At 38.6% G+C, this 17,501-nt stretch overlaps 1 protein-coding gene across 1 annotated transcript in view; it reads left to right on the top strand.

Annotated features, from left to right (window-relative positions):
- Nucleotides 1-10,672, top strand: part of dnah9 (dynein, axonemal, heavy chain 9) — a 113,772-nt gene extending 103,100 nt beyond the window's left edge. The window contains exons 66-69 of the mRNA XM_016527147.1: nt 1,474-1,644; nt 4,123-4,305; nt 5,620-6,009; nt 10,248-10,672. Of these exons, the coding sequence (XP_016382633.1) occupies nt 1,474-1,644; nt 4,123-4,305; nt 5,620-6,009; nt 10,248-10,475 (972 nt within the window). The 3' untranslated portion in view covers nt 10,476-10,672. The remainder of the gene's footprint in view (nt 1-1,473; nt 1,645-4,122; nt 4,306-5,619; nt 6,010-10,247) is intronic.
- The last annotated feature ends 6,829 nt before the right edge of the window (nt 10,673-17,501 follow it).

Raw genomic sequence — 17,501 nt, 5'->3', positions numbered from 1 at the left:
GCCGAGATACAACTATTTGAAAATCTGAAATCTGAGGGTGCAAAAAAATCTGAAGTTCTTAGCAATGCATATTACTAATCAAAAATTACGTTTTGATATATTTACGGTAGGAAATTTACAAAATATCTTCATAGAACATGATCTTTACTTAATATCCTAATGATTTTTGGCATAAAAGAAAAATCGATCATTTTGACCCATACAATGTATTGTTGGCTATTACTACAAAAATACCCGTGCGACTTATGACTGGTTTTGTGCTCCAGGGTCACATATGTTATGCTGTTACTGTTATACTTATAGATATGTATAGGCAGATGCCCTATTAGCGGCTGTTTCTATGGGCATCCACCATATTGGAATGGTCAAACCCGGTCCGTGAACACTCGAGCAAATTTTCTGTATATATATTTATCTGCAATAGACTTATATAGGCCTAGCAGATTATTTTGCTAAACTAACACAACACAAAAAGATGAAGCCGTTAGCTAACATGACGTTTAAAAGGTACAATAGTTTTATAAACCTGTAATATTAAGTTAATACGTATTGAAAACGCAAACCAACACATTGTTACCTGTGAAAGTTTATTCAATTTCTTCGGGAATTGAAGTTTTAGTGGTTCTTACAATGAGAGGCTGCGCAATGTTGTGGCGTCTTGAAATTCATTTATGTTTTGTGAGTGACGACACATTGACCGTTCCAAGATGGCGGACGCGTCAATGTGTCTGGAACGGTCGAATGTGGCATCTATCTATACATATCTATGGTTATACTGCGATATACTGATAATGTACTGTAGGTGCCTGGGTTCAAAACCTGCCATATTTTAACTTGCTTATGTAGCCAGCGATACTCAGCTTTCATAATTTGACAATAACTCCTTTTGTTTTCCAAAAAGCCATACGAGTTTGGAGCGACAGGATGGTGAGTAAATGTACGTTAGAATCATCTGTGCAATAGAAGATTGTCTGTGGAAAGAGAGTGATGCCACACCGTTCAAAGTTGCATCCCAAATGCACATGCCTGTTAAGATAACTGAGTTTGAATGACACTTCTGAGCGTTTTATGACATTCTGTGTGATTGACACGTTGCTCTCTCACATCTCCTGCATGTGTCAGCAGCCCAGATTAGAACACTGCTAATAAACAAAGCCTCTTTTCTGTCATCCTGTCAGGTATCAGGGATGCTGGGTCATGCATGGCCAATATTTTGGCACTAACAGTAAAACAATACATTAGGGTTCATCATTAGGATTGAAGGCTCGTGTTGGTTTGTGTTTGTGTGAATGTCTGCGGTGGTCTCTCATCTGCACTGCTTTTATATCGTCACACAGACACATCATAGACGAGAGGCGCAGTAGACTCGATGAATGTGTCTTCATGTTTGATGTGTAGTCCAGTCTAATGATGATCGCAGCACCACTTCATTACAGCTGCACACCTCATCCCCTCTCTCTGGATCTGTTTCAGTACATAGATGGCGCTCTTCCACCCGAGTCCCCGTACCTATACGGCCTGCACCCGAACGCAGAGATCGGCTTCCTCACGCAGACGTCAGAGAAGCTCTTCCGCACCGTGCTGGAAATGCAGCCCAGAGACGGAGGATCGGGAGAAGGAACGTCCGGATCACGCGACGAGAAGGTTCTGGAGAAACGCTCACATTCGATTGAAAAACACTTTCACCCAATTATTTAGCTACGATTTGTAATAGTATGAAAAGGGGAAAGGAAACATTAATATTTCAAAGTATTGCAGTATTTTACCTCTTGATACTGTATCGATGTTCTCACAGCAAAAAAAAATCAATACTTGCTAAATATTCCACATGAATGTTTTGAGGGAAAAGGAGATGAACACACACTGAATTTCTATTTGATCCAAATCCAAACTCAGAACAAGCTAAAAATATACTTGTACAGGGGCGTCTAGTTTCCACTGTGGAAACTGAAACTAGCAAGTACAACCCCACAATATTTATACCACGGTTAATGGAAACGTGTAGAATTATACATTAATTATATTCATTGTGTTTAGAGATTTTATGATAAGCGCTATATTCCCATCTGAAACATGCAACTAGGACCAATCATCTGCACAAAATGACTGAAGACCAGTTTAATTTTGCATGGGTAACGTGCAAATCTTTGTACAGGCTGTTCAGCGTGTTTCAAACGGGTAAAACATTTGCAAGCTGCTCCCGTCAAAACAGTATGCAACCCATTTGAATTCTAGGAATAATTTACTACTTACAAAAGGAGAATGGATAAGAACAAACATCTAAGTTAACCACACAACCTAAAAAGACAGACGAGAAGAAGAAGAAAGACCTTTTAAACTACTGATGACCACACTAGAATTTACCACGGTTTAGTGTACAGTAGTAACTAGTTACTGTGGTAAATTTTGACTAGCATGTTGATGCATGTTTTCTTCAGATTTAGCATTATGTTGTAGCTATATTTTCTAAATGTATAGGCTGCTATTTTTCATAATACTATCGATTTAAAACAGAAATACAGTAAAAGTAAGCATAGTAATGAGGAGCCATCAATGTTCTTAACTGTAATCAAAGTCTTACTGCAGTAAAAGCTACAATTGAAGGGTTAGTTCACCCAAAAATGAAAATTGGCTTGTTTGACTCGCCCTCAAAGCATCATAGGTGTATATGACTTTCTTCTTTCAGACGAATCCAGTCGGAGTTATATTAAAAATTGTCCTGGCTCTTCCAAGCTCTATCATTGCAGTCAGCGGGTGTTGCAGTTGAACAGTCCACAAGTCGTCAAATAAAGCGCGCGCATTCATAATAAAACGTGCCTCACACGGCTCCGGGGGGGGTGAATAAAGGCCTTCTGTAGTGAATCCATGCGTTTTTGTAAGAAAAATATCCATATTTCAAACGTAATAAACACTTTTATATCACTTCCGCCAGCTGCCATACGCAGAAGCCGTCTCGGCGGATGACGTAGCACGTCAGCGTTGCGTGATAAGTGACGAACGTCTGCAATGATAGAGCTTGGAATAGCCAGGACAATTTTTTATATAACTCCGACTGGATTTGTCTGAAAGAAGAAAGTCATATACACCTAGGATGCCTCGAGGGTGAGTAAAACACAAGCCAATTTTCATTTTTGGGTGAACTAACCCTTTAAATAATTACAAGAACTATGGGACATTTTCATAAGTAATCCAGAGTCTAGGCCTTCATGAATTATTGACCAAGCAATCAATTTTCCCAGTTATGTTATAAACTAGCTTTGCATGTGTGAACGATACTACAAAAAAGAGCACATCTCAGAGTCTCCATGTTAAATTGAACCTCATTAAACTCTCAGAGCGTGAATGTGCTTTCGGTAAGGTGATCACATCGTCATGTCAGGAGACAGACTTTGAACGGCCCTCGTGTCTGAAGATCTTAAACTCTGCTCATTTCCCAGCAGCGGCTGCTTTCAGAGGCTTCTGACTTTTAAGAGATTAGATATGGGAGTCGTGGAGGAGTGCTTGAATGCATTATGACAGCTGACCTTTTTTAGTTAAGAGATTGGGATTTGTAAGCAATGAGCGCTTTGCATTAACTCCTCATGTATCTGACATAGACAAATTGATCTGCTGAGAGGACCGCGATTAAAGAGCCCAGACCGAGCTGTCAGCTTTACGTTCACGTGCTGATTGTCATGTTTAATATATTTGTTCATTATTGTTAGTATTTATTCTATTGAATCCTTCTCATCCAAACCGTGCCGTGTTTCTGTGCTCAGAGAAGAGATCTGTCCCTAAGCAGTAATACCTTCATCAATAACATGATCGGACTTATTAGATGATTGCATTTCCTGCAGGCTAATTGAATACTTGATTCATACTGCAATCATTTCCTCTGTGTGCAATGTTCTGATTTACCAATAATGTTTCCTCAGTAAATTAGTCAGCCAAGAAAGATAAAAACACTTATGCTAATGAAAAAAAATGACTAACATTTACTAATTACCAACCTGTATAATCTTTCTGTAAAATTTGAATCAATGGATGACGTATTTACAAAGCGGCATTCTTTAAGGGAGTGATTTGAGTGTTCAGCGTGATGGATTGATGAGAGCAGTCGCTGATGTGTGTTTGTGTGTCCAGGTGAAAGCGGCGCTTGATGAGATCCTTGAGAAGCTTCCGGAGGAGTTCAACTTGGCGGAGATGATGGGGAAGGTGGAGGAGAGGACGCCGTATATCGTTGTGGCGTTCCAGGAGTGTGAGCGCATGAATTTCCTGACACAAGAGATCAAACGCTCTCTAAAAGAGCTCAGTCTAGGCCTGAAGGTTAGACACACACACACATGCACATACTACTGTACATAAACACACAGAGACACACACACACACAAAACTCACACACACACCTGTAACTGAATGGCTTGCTGTTGTACTGAGTTTCCAAGCCCTTTTGTCTGCTGCTGTACGGATCTCATCACCACATCAAATGCTGATCAGGTGGCTGAATGATTTTTATGCCATATTATTAAAATCTGATATGCAGTCAGTTATTGCTTTCTTCGCACACCTGCTAGAATGACACATCCGTCTCTTTCCTGGTGCTTAGTAACGGCAGAAATTAAATCGCTAGCGTGCCGGCGAGAGATCGTGTTGCTCTTTTCAGACCTATTTTAACTGCATTAAACCCCTGAATGATGGTAAGCCTTATGAAGAAAAGACAACTATTAACTAACGCAGGATTCTGGCCTTGGCAGATTCAACAGGGAGTCACTGAGATGATTTCCATTACTGAGGATCACCTACTAAAACGACTGAAGCCCTTTATTGTGTTGTTCTGTGACACAACATGGGAAAAAAAATCTAAATTATTCACATATTCCTGCATATGTTTGGAGCCACGTTGCATTGTGGGAAATATTATGCTATGAAAACAAAAGAATGAAAAGACGGCAATGTGACACTGAGATTTATAGATGAGAGTAAACACATTTTAGATGCATCTTTATGTTTTTGCTTCATATATATTCATATTCAGCTGTGACTTTTCCATTAAAAAACAATTATGCTATATGGAGTGTGAAAAAAGTCTCTGTCATTTAAAGGGCTCATGTCATGAAGAATCACATTTAAATTCTTAAATTCAAAATAAAAAATAGCAATTTTTTAAAAACGAAGCAGCAAAATCAACTCTCAAAAGTATGTTTGTTTACATTAGCACTGAACATTTTCAAGGATGCCTGTTGATTTATTCTGTCCACTTATGACTGAAACTGTGACTGTTTTAAGCCACAAAAAACACTTGACTAACATCTTTCATCTCTGGAGCTCATAAATGTATTATATATTACCCCATTTAAAGTTTTTTTCTTCAGCTGAATCATTGTAAAGACCTCTACCTGTTTTTATGTACTTTAAATGACAAGCACTAGAAGATCATCTCAGCACATTACAATTCATTTCCCAACAGAGCAAGGCTACGTTCATGATTTTTTTTTTTATTACTAATCATTTTATTTGTTAATCTAGGATTTCTTTTTTAAACTGAACATTTAAAACAAACACATGTACATGTCCTCACTTGAATCAGAAATGATCAAGCCGCACTGTTTCTAGGCTGACCCATATATTTTTCTCTCTCAGGGCGAGCTCACAATGACCAACGACATGGAGAATCTCCAGAACGCCATCTACCTGGACCAGGTGCCAGAGTCCTGGACCAAACGTGCCTATCCGTCCATATCCGGTCTGGCCATCTGGTTCACGGACCTCCTGAACCGCATTAAGGAGCTGGAGATCTGGACGTCTGACTTCTCCCTGCCCTCGGTGGTGTGGCTGGCCGGCTTCTTCAACCCACAGTCCTTCCTGACGGCCATCATGCAGTCCATGGCTCGCCGCAACGAGTGGCCGCTGGACAAGATGAGCCTGCAGTGCGATGTGACCAAGAAGAACCGCGAGGACTTCAGCTCGCCACCGCGAGAGGGAGCCTACATCCACGGCCTGTTCATGGAGGGCGCCCGATGGGACACGCAGGTTAGACTCGCTGTTATTGGTTTTGAGAAGAAAGAGTAATATAGTGAAGTCGACAACGTGTCGATTGTAACTGTCTGAAATGAGAGCGAGTGTTAAAGCTACATGTCAGTCAGTGAAGACGTCTGTACAGTGAAGCGAGCACTCATAATGGAGGATGTGTAGTTTTGTTGAGGGACCGCAGTGACAGGCTGTTTGCAGCATATTCACACTTCACTCCAGTCACATTATACAACCTTTCCCTCTGTCCTTGTGCTTCATAAATGAATTACTGCAAAATTGTTTTGTAGAGTAGATAGTGGGGTAAGATGCGCCAGTAGGTTTGCTGTCACCGCAGACCGTGAACAGACCCGTAATATACAGCTGCATGCCATTCAACTATATATATTATACATCAAAATAATGGCAAAAAAAAAAGTTAATTTTCTACATGGCACGTAAAATTTATTTGATGTACTAAATTTGTTAATTGAATGTTTAAAACCATATAATTAATTTGATGATTAATTACTGTGTCATGCGTCTCAGTGTATAACTGATTGTGATAGTGAGCTTTGACTTCAAATATAGGATATACTAGGAAATGGTTCATATTAGAAATATTATTAGAAAATAAACTTTTTTAGACTACATTCACGTATTCTAAATATAGATTTTCTTGTCTGATTCATGAAAATGTGTATAATGTGGAAAAATAAATACTTAAAGGGGTCATATGACGTTGCTATAAAAGAACATTATTTTGTGTATTTGGTGTAATGAAATGTGTTTATGAGGTTTAAGGTAAAAAAAAACACACTATTATCCACATACTGTACATTATTCGTCAGTGGCAAATCCTTTAAATATGAAAATGTACTTACAGGCTGTGAGTCAGCATTTTTTGTCAGCATCATAGACTCTATAGGGTCAGCATGCGTGCCGAAGGGGAAACAGGGGAACTGAATTCACCGGTACATTAGTAGCATTGTAGGCTACTCTCTCAGGAAACAGTCTCACTCCAAAGAGAAAGGAAAACTCGAAATCGCATCATATGACCCCTTTAAATAGGTAGATAGGTAGGTCAATAGATAATTATTTATTTATTTAATGACACAGCTATCCTGTCCATATTTCTGTCAATATTTCTATGGCTGCGTGTTCTAGAAGCACATTAATTTCATCTCTTTTCTCTTTCATCTGGAGGTCAGGTGAGGTCAGTGAAGTAAGCAGTGACACAGCGAGCTCCTCTATGCACAGATGAATCGTTCATGAATATTTTACTGCATCTGTAAGATTTACTGGCTTAAATTCACACTGACTACATTGTCATGAAAAATTAAACGGGAGTTTTAAACACTGACCAGCATTTCTGATGAATGAGGCAGCGGTTTCTGCTCATTTAAATCCAAATGAAAACGAACATTGGGCTGATTTTATTCCCCGGTCTTTGAAGAACCCTAGAGGAGCATCGACATGTAGAGCGTCACCTGAGATTCTCCAGCTGAGACTATAATGACACCAGCTGGATATTAACCAGCATTGTTTGCTTAATTTACCAATTGATTTGCTTAAATGAGTTGATTCTGAGAGCTGTCACTTTAACACTCGCTCACACAGGTCTGCAGAAACACACACACGCATGCTTCAGCACAGACCCACAACAAAGAGTCTGTTTGCACCATTAGCGCTCTAATGAATGGAAATGCATGCGGCTTTCTGGTAATATCTCTAAAAACCCGTTTTAATTACGCACAGGAAAATTTTAATCACTGCGCCCCTCGACTGTCTTCCGCCGTACGTCTTCGATGAACTTAAACTTAGATTCAGGATGCCTTTTGCCCTTTGGGAAAAGCTATTCCAGCTTATCCGAGTGTGAAAGCATATAAGCGGAGATGGAGGATCTGGCTTCATTTATATGAATGAGATTTAACACCTATTGCGACGACATCAAACACATAGGCATATACATGATGGCCTATATACATAACATTATTCTTATCGTATAGTTATCATATGGCTTATTTCTGAAGATATTCTCTTAGCTGATGAATTAGTGTAATCAGCTTAAAGTTTTAAAGAGACATAAGTTTTCAGGCCCTGTAGAAGATCTAACACGCACGAGTTCCTCTAAACGTGTGCTAGATGTGCAAGGACGCCTTCAGTGTTTTACTGACTTTATTTATTCAAAGAGTCGTAAAACTATCAGTATTTAAAAGCACAATAAACTTTTACTGCAGCCGCGAGACAATTAGAGTGAAACCATAAACAGCGTCCTCTGTGGAGCACTGCAATGTCAACATTATTTGCATTTGTCCCTTTAATACTTGCTATCTTTGCTTTGTTTGTGGAGCAGAAGAGGATTCGTGAATTCATGAACTAGCCGATGAAATGTCCCGCATCTGAACTCCTGCAAGTTTCCCTGTTCAGAGAGACTGTGGTGTTACTGCAAGAGTTTTCAGTTTAGTGAAGGACAATTCAAACTTTCAAGATAATTCTGTAATACTGTCACCACCAACAGAAACTCAGTTCAGTTCAATTGGTGTTTTTTTTCTTCTGCAAACAGGGAGCCTCTTTATAAAAATGTTCATTGATTAATTAATGAATTAACATTATGAAACACATTTAAGCATTCAAATCTGATTTGATGAGCCACATTTCATTTATTTTACCAAGTTTCTATATGAATTATATTACCAATTCTGATTATTTTTGTCAAGAAATGTATCTATTGCTATTATCAATAAATAAACCTATTAGTGCATTGTATCATCAAACACCTTTCCTGTGCTGAAATCATATCAAATCATTATCATATAATGGATAGTTCACCCAAAAATTTTATTTCTGTCATTAATAGACCAATTCAGAGTAGACGTCACAGCTACGTCACTTGCAGCTGCGCGCGCATAGTGGTTGCAGAAAAACACTGGGAACAAGTGGAGGTAAATGGGTCAAATCCATGGAATAAAAGAAAAAAATATTTTTGTGCCTTTTGATGTCAAGATCGGAATGCAAATAATTTTTATAGAATACTGTCGTCAAAGACGCCATTTGAAGCTAAACGCAGACGTTTAAATAGACATACTATGGATGAAAATGATTACTCTACTTTTAAAGCATAAATTCGATTTAAACAATAGGTCTACATAATATTCACATATGCTGTTCATAGGGGACGTATTGTATTAGCCCTACAGTTACAGCATGAAATATTATTTAAACCTTACTATTAACATTTTTACATAACATTTATTTACTTTATCTCACAATTCTGACTTTTTTCTCGCAAATGCAAGTTTATATCTCCTAATTCGGACTTTATAACTCGACTTAACTCAAAAATAGTGAGTTTGTCAAATCTGAGGGAAAAAAGCCAGAAGAGCCGAGGGGAAAAGAAAGAATGACGAGTTGTTTTTCCTTATTAGATTTTACAAACCTATAATTGGTCTATTACTCACCCTCATGTCGTTCCAAACCCATAAGACCTTCGTTCATCTTCAGAACACAAATGAAGATATTTTTGATGAAATCCGAGAGCTTTCTGACCCTGCATAGACAGCAATGCAACTACCACGTTCAAAGCCCAGGCCCAACAATTTCTTCACGTGGACTGTTTTAATGACGTCTTTACTACCTTTCTGGGCCTTGAACATGGTAGTTCCATTGCTCTCTATGGAGGGTCCGAAAGCTCTCGGATTTCATCAAAATGTCTTAATTTAACAAAGGTCTTACAGGTATGGAACGACATGAGGGTGACTAATTAATGACAGAATATTCATTTTTGGGTGAACTATCCCTTTTAAGTTGCCATGAAGTTAAATCAACGTTTTAATGAAATATAGCAATGAATTATAAATCATTATAATTTATTCATGCACATCATTATATTTATATATGTATGTATATATGTATGTGTGTGTGTGTGTGTGTTTAATTTATGTGCCCTCATAATGTTTAATCAAACAGTAATTTTCCCTGTGTTCAAAAAGCAGTTTCACTCCGATATACGTCACATTTCATGCTGACATGTAAAATATCTGTACTTCATATAAATACAAATATGAATATACAGTATATGATAATATGAGCACATGAAAAGCATATGTTATATTGAAATAATATCATGTATGCCATTATATTATGAACCTTATATTATGCAATATGTTTAACTGGTGATTTATCACCTAAGGTTTCTTTAATATTAAATGTCTCTTGAAATGAATGATGAAAACTATGATCCTGTAATGTTTGTGTTTTAGGCTGGCATAATGGTGGACGCTCGTCTGAAGGAGCTCACGCCCACAATGCCGGTGATTTTCATCAAAGCCATTCCTGTGGACAAACAGGAGACCCGCAGCCTGTACCAGTGTCCCGTCTATAAGACCCGACAGCGTGGACCCACCTACGTCTGGACCTTCAACCTGAAGACCAAAGAGAATCCGTCCAAATGGACCCTCGCTGGAGTCGCTCTGCTGCTTCAGATATAAACTACCTACTCGCATTTCACCGATGACTTATTTGCTATTCATAACGCCAAAACGCGTGATTTCATGACACAGCACCTTTTTTTTAGTTGCATAAAAGTTAGTTAGTTTTAGTTGTCAAATGTTTGCACAAACACTATGTGCCATGCAGTTAAATTAAAAGCACTTTAATGAACCGGTTTCATATTTGTTCAGTGTATTTTTCTTTCACAGATTTGTGTGACTCTGCTCTACTTCTGTTCTCTCACGTTTAAAACAGGAAGCCTACAAATCTCAGTTCTATCACATTCAAACATGTCACCCTGAGAAAGCGTGGCGTCGTTCTGAAGAAAGTGCAACACCTCAGTGAATCCGCCGCCCCGCGGCAGCGATGAGCCTCCAGGGTCACTTATATCTGTTATTGAGAAAACTTAACAACACGTACAGAGACTGAGTTATGAAACGGGGCCATGGGGAAACAGAATATGTGGAGAAAAGCAATAAATCCATCCAGAATCCAATTACAAAGCACCGGCAAACGGAGCTTCATGTGACACACAGCTTCTGCCGTGCTCTTTATATTCATTTCTCTCGTGTCCCGGCGTAAGGGATAGGAGACAAACGCGTTAAAGATATAAATATGAAACCGACACGAAATGTAAGGGAACCTTCTTTATTTGTTTGTGTTCACATCGGTTAAATATGATTAATGTGCTGCTTGTTTATTCGTTCCAGCATGGCAGTAAAGAGTGCACTTTGTTCTCTGAATTTTACATTTGCATTTTTTGAAGCGAATATCAGCGCTTGTAAGGCATCAAAAGAGACGAGGGGAGTTTAAGGTGAGGTTTCAGGCTTTGGTTCGGCATCAATGAAACGCTGCATCAGAGAAGCTTTACATGTGTCAGGAGTTAGAGAGACGATGATTTCCGTGAACGCTTGCAGAAAATTAAGTATGTGAATGATTGGATATACTTGAAACAAATAGGTCATAAAATTTGATCTGATCTTCAGATAAATCACAACAACCAAACGTTTTCATGTATTGTTTGAGCGCACCATGAGAAACCGAATGTGAATCCTGAGGCGAATGACTTAAACAGTCCAATCAAAGAGATGCTGTTCACAAATGTTAATGTGAATCATGCCTCAAACTAAAGACATTTACATTTACATTTGGACGTTTCAAATATGCTTTCATTGAAAGAGCTTGCGGTGAGCATTTTAATCGTTTTTTCCCCCTTCAAAACCAAAGATCACTTAAGCTTAATGTGGGCTTGCATAAAGATGGAAAGTGTTACAGAAGCACCTCTACAATCCTTGATATTCACATTAAAACCAACCCAATCATCTCATGAGACGCAATGATTTGGACAACATGGAGGAAAATGTACAATAACCTGTCTAGCAGCTGAAGCTCCTTGGACGTTGGGTGACGCAACGGGGAAAACCCCAAACGCAGGGGTAAATCAAATCAACAGCGGCTCAATCCTGACCTGTACACCAAACATATGAGAATGTTTCTGAGTTTAAAACCGGTTTCTAAAGAGAAATGCTGCAAAATCCCTTCTGAGCGTGTGCGGGTCTGATCCAGCATTTCATCAGAAGTTTGGTGGAGGTTATTGCTGCCAAAAGGAGGATCAGGCTGTTATTAAATTAAAGTTATTAAGGATTCACATATTTTTTCCACCCTGAGCTGTGATGGTTTCCTCAGTGTGTTCAACACAGACCTGAAAACAGCATTGTGATTGTGTTTGTGTGTGTGTGTGTGTGTGTGTGTGTGTGTTTGTTCATGGTTGTGACTGAGCTGAAGATCGGATCATTAGGGCTAGGAATGTTTTCTGGTTTATTTCGAAGCCATTAAAGAAGAAAATCTGGTTTTCTCCTCAGATTGCTTTTGTATTGATTGTGGATATCAGCTGAGGAGATCAGACCGAAGGCTGCAGTGCTTCAGACATGCAGGGGTTTTTGTGTCACAGACATTGGCAGCTGTCCATGATTAAATGAAGGCTAAATTGGTGAAAGCAATTAATCAAGTTGGTCACGATACAGCTGATTATACAGTGTCTGGACTGCTGCCAAATCAATGTTAAAGAGTTCACTAAGGTATGGCAGTTTCTATTATCTTAAACTCTTTCTTTATTATCTTAAGAAATTTTGTTTCTTGCATTTTTCTCACAAGCAACCAAATTATGACATTTGCTTTATGACACTGAATACTTAGAAGGCCTTTCAAGATCCATAATAATAATAATACTAAAATAAAAATCCACAAAGGTATCATAAAAGTCTAAAGTCATATTATAGCTTTGTGTGTCAATGATTGAAAATGCATTCATTCTTTTGAGACCATATTTAAATTTGCACACAAACAAATGAGATTTGAGGCCTGTGGCAATGGACAGGACATTCAGTGTGATTACTATGGTATGGCTTCAGTAAGATTTGAAAAATACATTTGTCGTATGGACTATATTTAAAGCGATAGTTCACACAAAAATGAAAATTACCCCTTGATTTACTCACCCTCAAGCCATCCTAGGTGTATATGACTTTCTTCATTTAGACAAATATAATCACAATAAGCTTGTAACACTCCAAAGAGAAAGGAAAACTTGAAATCGCATCATATGACCCCTTTAATAAATGTCCCGGCTCTTCCAAGCTTTATAATGGCAGTAAATGGTGGTCAAGATTTTGAAGCAAAATAAGGTGCATGCATCCATCATAAAAAGTGCTCCACACAGCTCCGGAGGGTTAATAAAGGCCTCCTGAAGCAAATCTATGCATTTGTGTAAGAAAAATATCCATGTTTAAAACTTTATAAACTGTAATCTCTAGCTGACTGTCATACGCGCGTTCATGAGAGAGTGTCGTTCCAGCAGATGTCGTAGGATGTAGGCGTAGCGTAAAATCCAGTAAGAAGTGACGAACACGGAAGTGCAGAGGAGAGAGCAAAACAAAACACCGGTCACAAATTAGAAGTACAAAATGAGGATTTGTAAAAAAAAAATATATATATATATGTTGGAGGATTTCGATATAAGCCAGGAGGAGACTGGTTTTCGTTTGCTGTAAACAAAACTTGGTTCTCACAAGATTAGCATATTCTCACCGGAGTTTACGCTACGCCGACATCCTATACGTCATCCGCTGGAACGCCACTCTCTCGTGAGCTAGAGATTATGGTTTATACAGTTTTAAATATGGATATTTTTCTTACACAAATGCATCGATTTGCTTCAGGAGACCTTTATTAACACCCTGGAGCACTTTTTATGATGGATGGATGCACTTTTTTGGGCTTTAAAATCTCGACCAGGGGCGGTTTCTCCATTAGGGCGATTGGGCGATGCAGCCCCAAAGCGCGAAAGGGAGGGTTTTTTTTTCTTTCACATTCAACCACAGTGTTACGCTAGCTTTCACTGTTTGTTCTGCCTCTAAATAGTCCAATTAGCGACGAGTCGCGTTTTGTGTAGTACCGCCCATTTTTGGGCGATTTCTGTCAGACTGAACATAGTCTATCTATAGCCACGGTTTAGCTTTGAATTAGACGGGCTACGTGTAGTCTGCTTTTAGCCCATGCACCCGGCGAAATCGAGGCAATCAGTGGTCTAATTTTAACGGCTTGGCTATAGCCCTATATTAGACCAGCAATGAGTATAGCCAAAATAGTCTTAAAATTGTTTGTGGGATAATATTACCAAATGCAAGTAAACTTTTGAAATATTTAAATTATTTTTGCTGTCACAAATAACATTCATTATATTATTTGACTGACTGTGTTTCATTTTAAGTTAGGCTAAATAAAAAAAAATGCAATTACAATTCTCAACCGCTAGATGGCAATTGTAGCCCTACTGAGACATGACTACTGGCAACGTGAGACTTGAAAGTCCGCAAAATCACTGTCGCAAGATTCCGCGATAAACATTTCTGCCGATTTGAATTTGTTTTTTTAACAGAGAGAGCATTATGTTTACCTGTCCGAGAGCAACAAGCAAACAACAAACGTTAAAGGACATTCTTTTATTGTTTGGCATTGTAAGTATCCGTGTTTTCGTTTTGACGTGTTCATTGTTTATCTATATTACTTGTTATCATGCGTAGGAACTGTGACATTTTAGCGTAGGTGTTGAGCGGATTGTAGTTGATCCGTGATCTGTACCGACAAAGCCCCCCACGGGTCCTTGAAATCCTTGAAAGTTTGTGAATCTGAAAAAAATATTTCAAGGCCCTGGAAAGTTTTTGAAAATAAGCATACATAGATACAGGTCCTTGAAAGTGCTTGAATTTATTTTGTGCAAGAAGTTTTTTGGAAAAAATTCCATATTATTCCCTCCTGTCCGCTAATGTCTTATTTCGCCAACACTTCCTGGCCTATGCATATTAGCTTGCTTGATTTAGGTTAGTTACGCGCATTTACACGTTATGTTAAGTGTTTCCCGCGTGAGGTACTTTGTGTTGTATGTTGCCATGACGTTCACGCGCGCACGAATCTACTACAATGGTACCTCAACGTTTCACACACACACACACACACACACACACACACACTGTTAAACATAGCAAAAATAGGCTGTAAAATGCAAGTTTCAAGATATTTGGCTCACCAGAGAAGATTCCCAGCAAGCAATAGCCGCCATTTCAACGTCTCGGTTAAGTATAGACCCGATATAGTCCAGCTATGTGTAACCCACTTCTAGCCAAAATAACCTTGAATTTGGTTGTATGTCGTTTTTGACAAAACAACTTGCGAAATGTATGATATTCCATCATGTAAGCAAAGTCAACAGTGATTACAAGGTGCTCGATTTAGCTCGTAGTCAGACCGGCTATTTGTAGCCCACTGATTTTTGGCCACTAGTTTTTGGTCAGGCAGCGCTTGAGATGGTTGATATCCCATCATGTTCGCAATGTCAATAATATCTACAACACTAAAGTGTAATTTCATGACATAGTCTGTCTATAGCCACGGTTTAGCTCTGAATTAGACGGGCTACGTGTAGTCTGCTTTTAGCCCATGCACCCGGCGAAATCGAGGCAATCAGTGGTCTAATTTTAACGACTTGGCTATAGCCCTATATTAGACCAGCAATGAGTATAGCCTTAAAATTGTTAAAATTGTTTGTGGGATAATATTACCAAATGCAAGTAAACTTTTGAAATATTTAAATTATCACAAATAACACAAATAACATTCATTATATTATTTGACTGACTGTGTTTCATTTTAAGTTAGGCTAAATAAAAAAAAATGCAATTACAATTCTCAACCGCTAGATGGCAATTGTAGCCCTACTGAGACATGACTACTGGCAACGTGAGACTTGAAAGTCCGCAAAATCACTGTCGCAAGATTCCGCGATAAACATTTCTGCCGATTTATTATTGTTTTTAACAGAGAGAGAGCATTATGTTTACCTGTCCGAGAGCAACAAGCAAACAACAAACGTTAAAGGACATTCTTTTATTGTTTGGCATTGTAAGTATCCGTGTTTTCGTTTTGACGTGTTCATTGTTTATCTATATTACTTGTTATCATGCGTAGGAACTGTGACATTTTAGCGTAGGTGTTGAGCGGATTGTAGTTGATCCGTGATCTGTATTGACTGACTGTTTTTCATTTTAAGTTAGGCTAAATAAAAAAAAATGCAATTACAATTCTCAACCGCTAGATGGCAATTGTAGCCCTACTGAGACATGACTACTGGCAACGTGAGACTTGAAAGTCCGCAAAATCACTGTTGCAAGATTCCGCGATAAACATTTCCGCCGATTTGAATTAGTTTTTTTAACAGAGAGAGAGCATTATGTTTACCTGTCCGAGAGCAACAAGCAAACAACAAACGTTAAAGGACATTCTTTTATTGTTTGGCATTGTAAGTATCCGTGTTTTCGTTTTGACGTGTTCATTGTTTATCTATATTACTTGTTATCATGCGTAGGAACTGTGACATTTTAGCGTAGGTGTTGAGCGGATTGTAGTTGATCCGTGATCTGTACCGACAAAGCCCCACGTTTCGACATGCATGTGTGATTAATTGCAAAATTTAACCATAATAGAGTGAACGTTTATCATTTGTACGTGTTTACACACTCAAGCGATTTTAAACCATTCCAGCACAAGAAGAGGTGAAAGAGCAAACAACTAAGCACAGCTTTGACAAAGATGAATCTAGATTTAATTTATACAGCGAACACACTCAGAAGAATTGGGCAAAGAGTAGAACCAGACGCTGTGTTCCACTGAAGAGGAGTTCCAAAAGTGAGCAGATCCGGGCAGCAATGGTAAAAAAACAAAAACACTCCAAAGTGCATTTCCTCACTAAAGCTCCATCATTTATTTGAACTATAATGAATTTATGACTGAACAATGGCTTGTTGCATACAGAGAGAGAGCATGAGCTAATAGAATATCTTTATATTTTCAAATTGATTTTACAATAAAGCTTAAAAATACAAATGATTTAGAATGCCAATATCAAATGAGCAATTATAAAAAGTATGCGGAAGTATTAAAATAGTGCAAATAGCTCAGATGTGCAATGCAGCATTAAAACCTAAACGGTAGGGGTGAATGTATTAGTCCATATATACTTGAGGTTAAACTGTACTGGGCTACTTTTTAGTTACAGGAGCTATCACCACTGTGTTGTTATGAAGTCAGTTGTGCCAGACAATGTTGGAGGCAGAGATTGTGTGGGGGCAGTCTAGGGAAAAAGCTATTTCTCAGTTTGGAGGCGCGGGGCCTTAAACTGCTGGAATAAAGAGTTTTATAGGGTTAGTGATGGAGAACTTGCAGGTCAATGGGCATCAGTGTTAAAGGTTGGTAAATACTTGTACACTGAAGCATATAATACTGCCTGCCAAGTACTGACATTGGCATGTTATTCAGGTGTCAAATTTGTGCAGAATTGGAGGAAGAAACCTCAAAGTCAGTGCCAGAAGGATGCTGGACAGGTAAAGCCTACAAAACGTGCAACATTAATCAAACATTGTGGTGTTAATACTCAAGTCTTTCATGTGGTCACAACATAAATCAGAAATTTT

Source organism: Sinocyclocheilus rhinocerous, unplaced genomic scaffold, assembly GCF_001515625.1.
Source record: "Sinocyclocheilus rhinocerous isolate Xijiao unplaced genomic scaffold, SAMN03320098_v1.1 scaffold792, whole genome shotgun sequence".
Classification (NCBI taxonomy): Eukaryota; Metazoa; Chordata; class Actinopteri; order Cypriniformes; family Cyprinidae; genus Sinocyclocheilus; species Sinocyclocheilus rhinocerous.
Note: the sequence above shows the minus strand (reverse complement) of the source record. Positions and strands in the feature narration are given on the sequence as shown.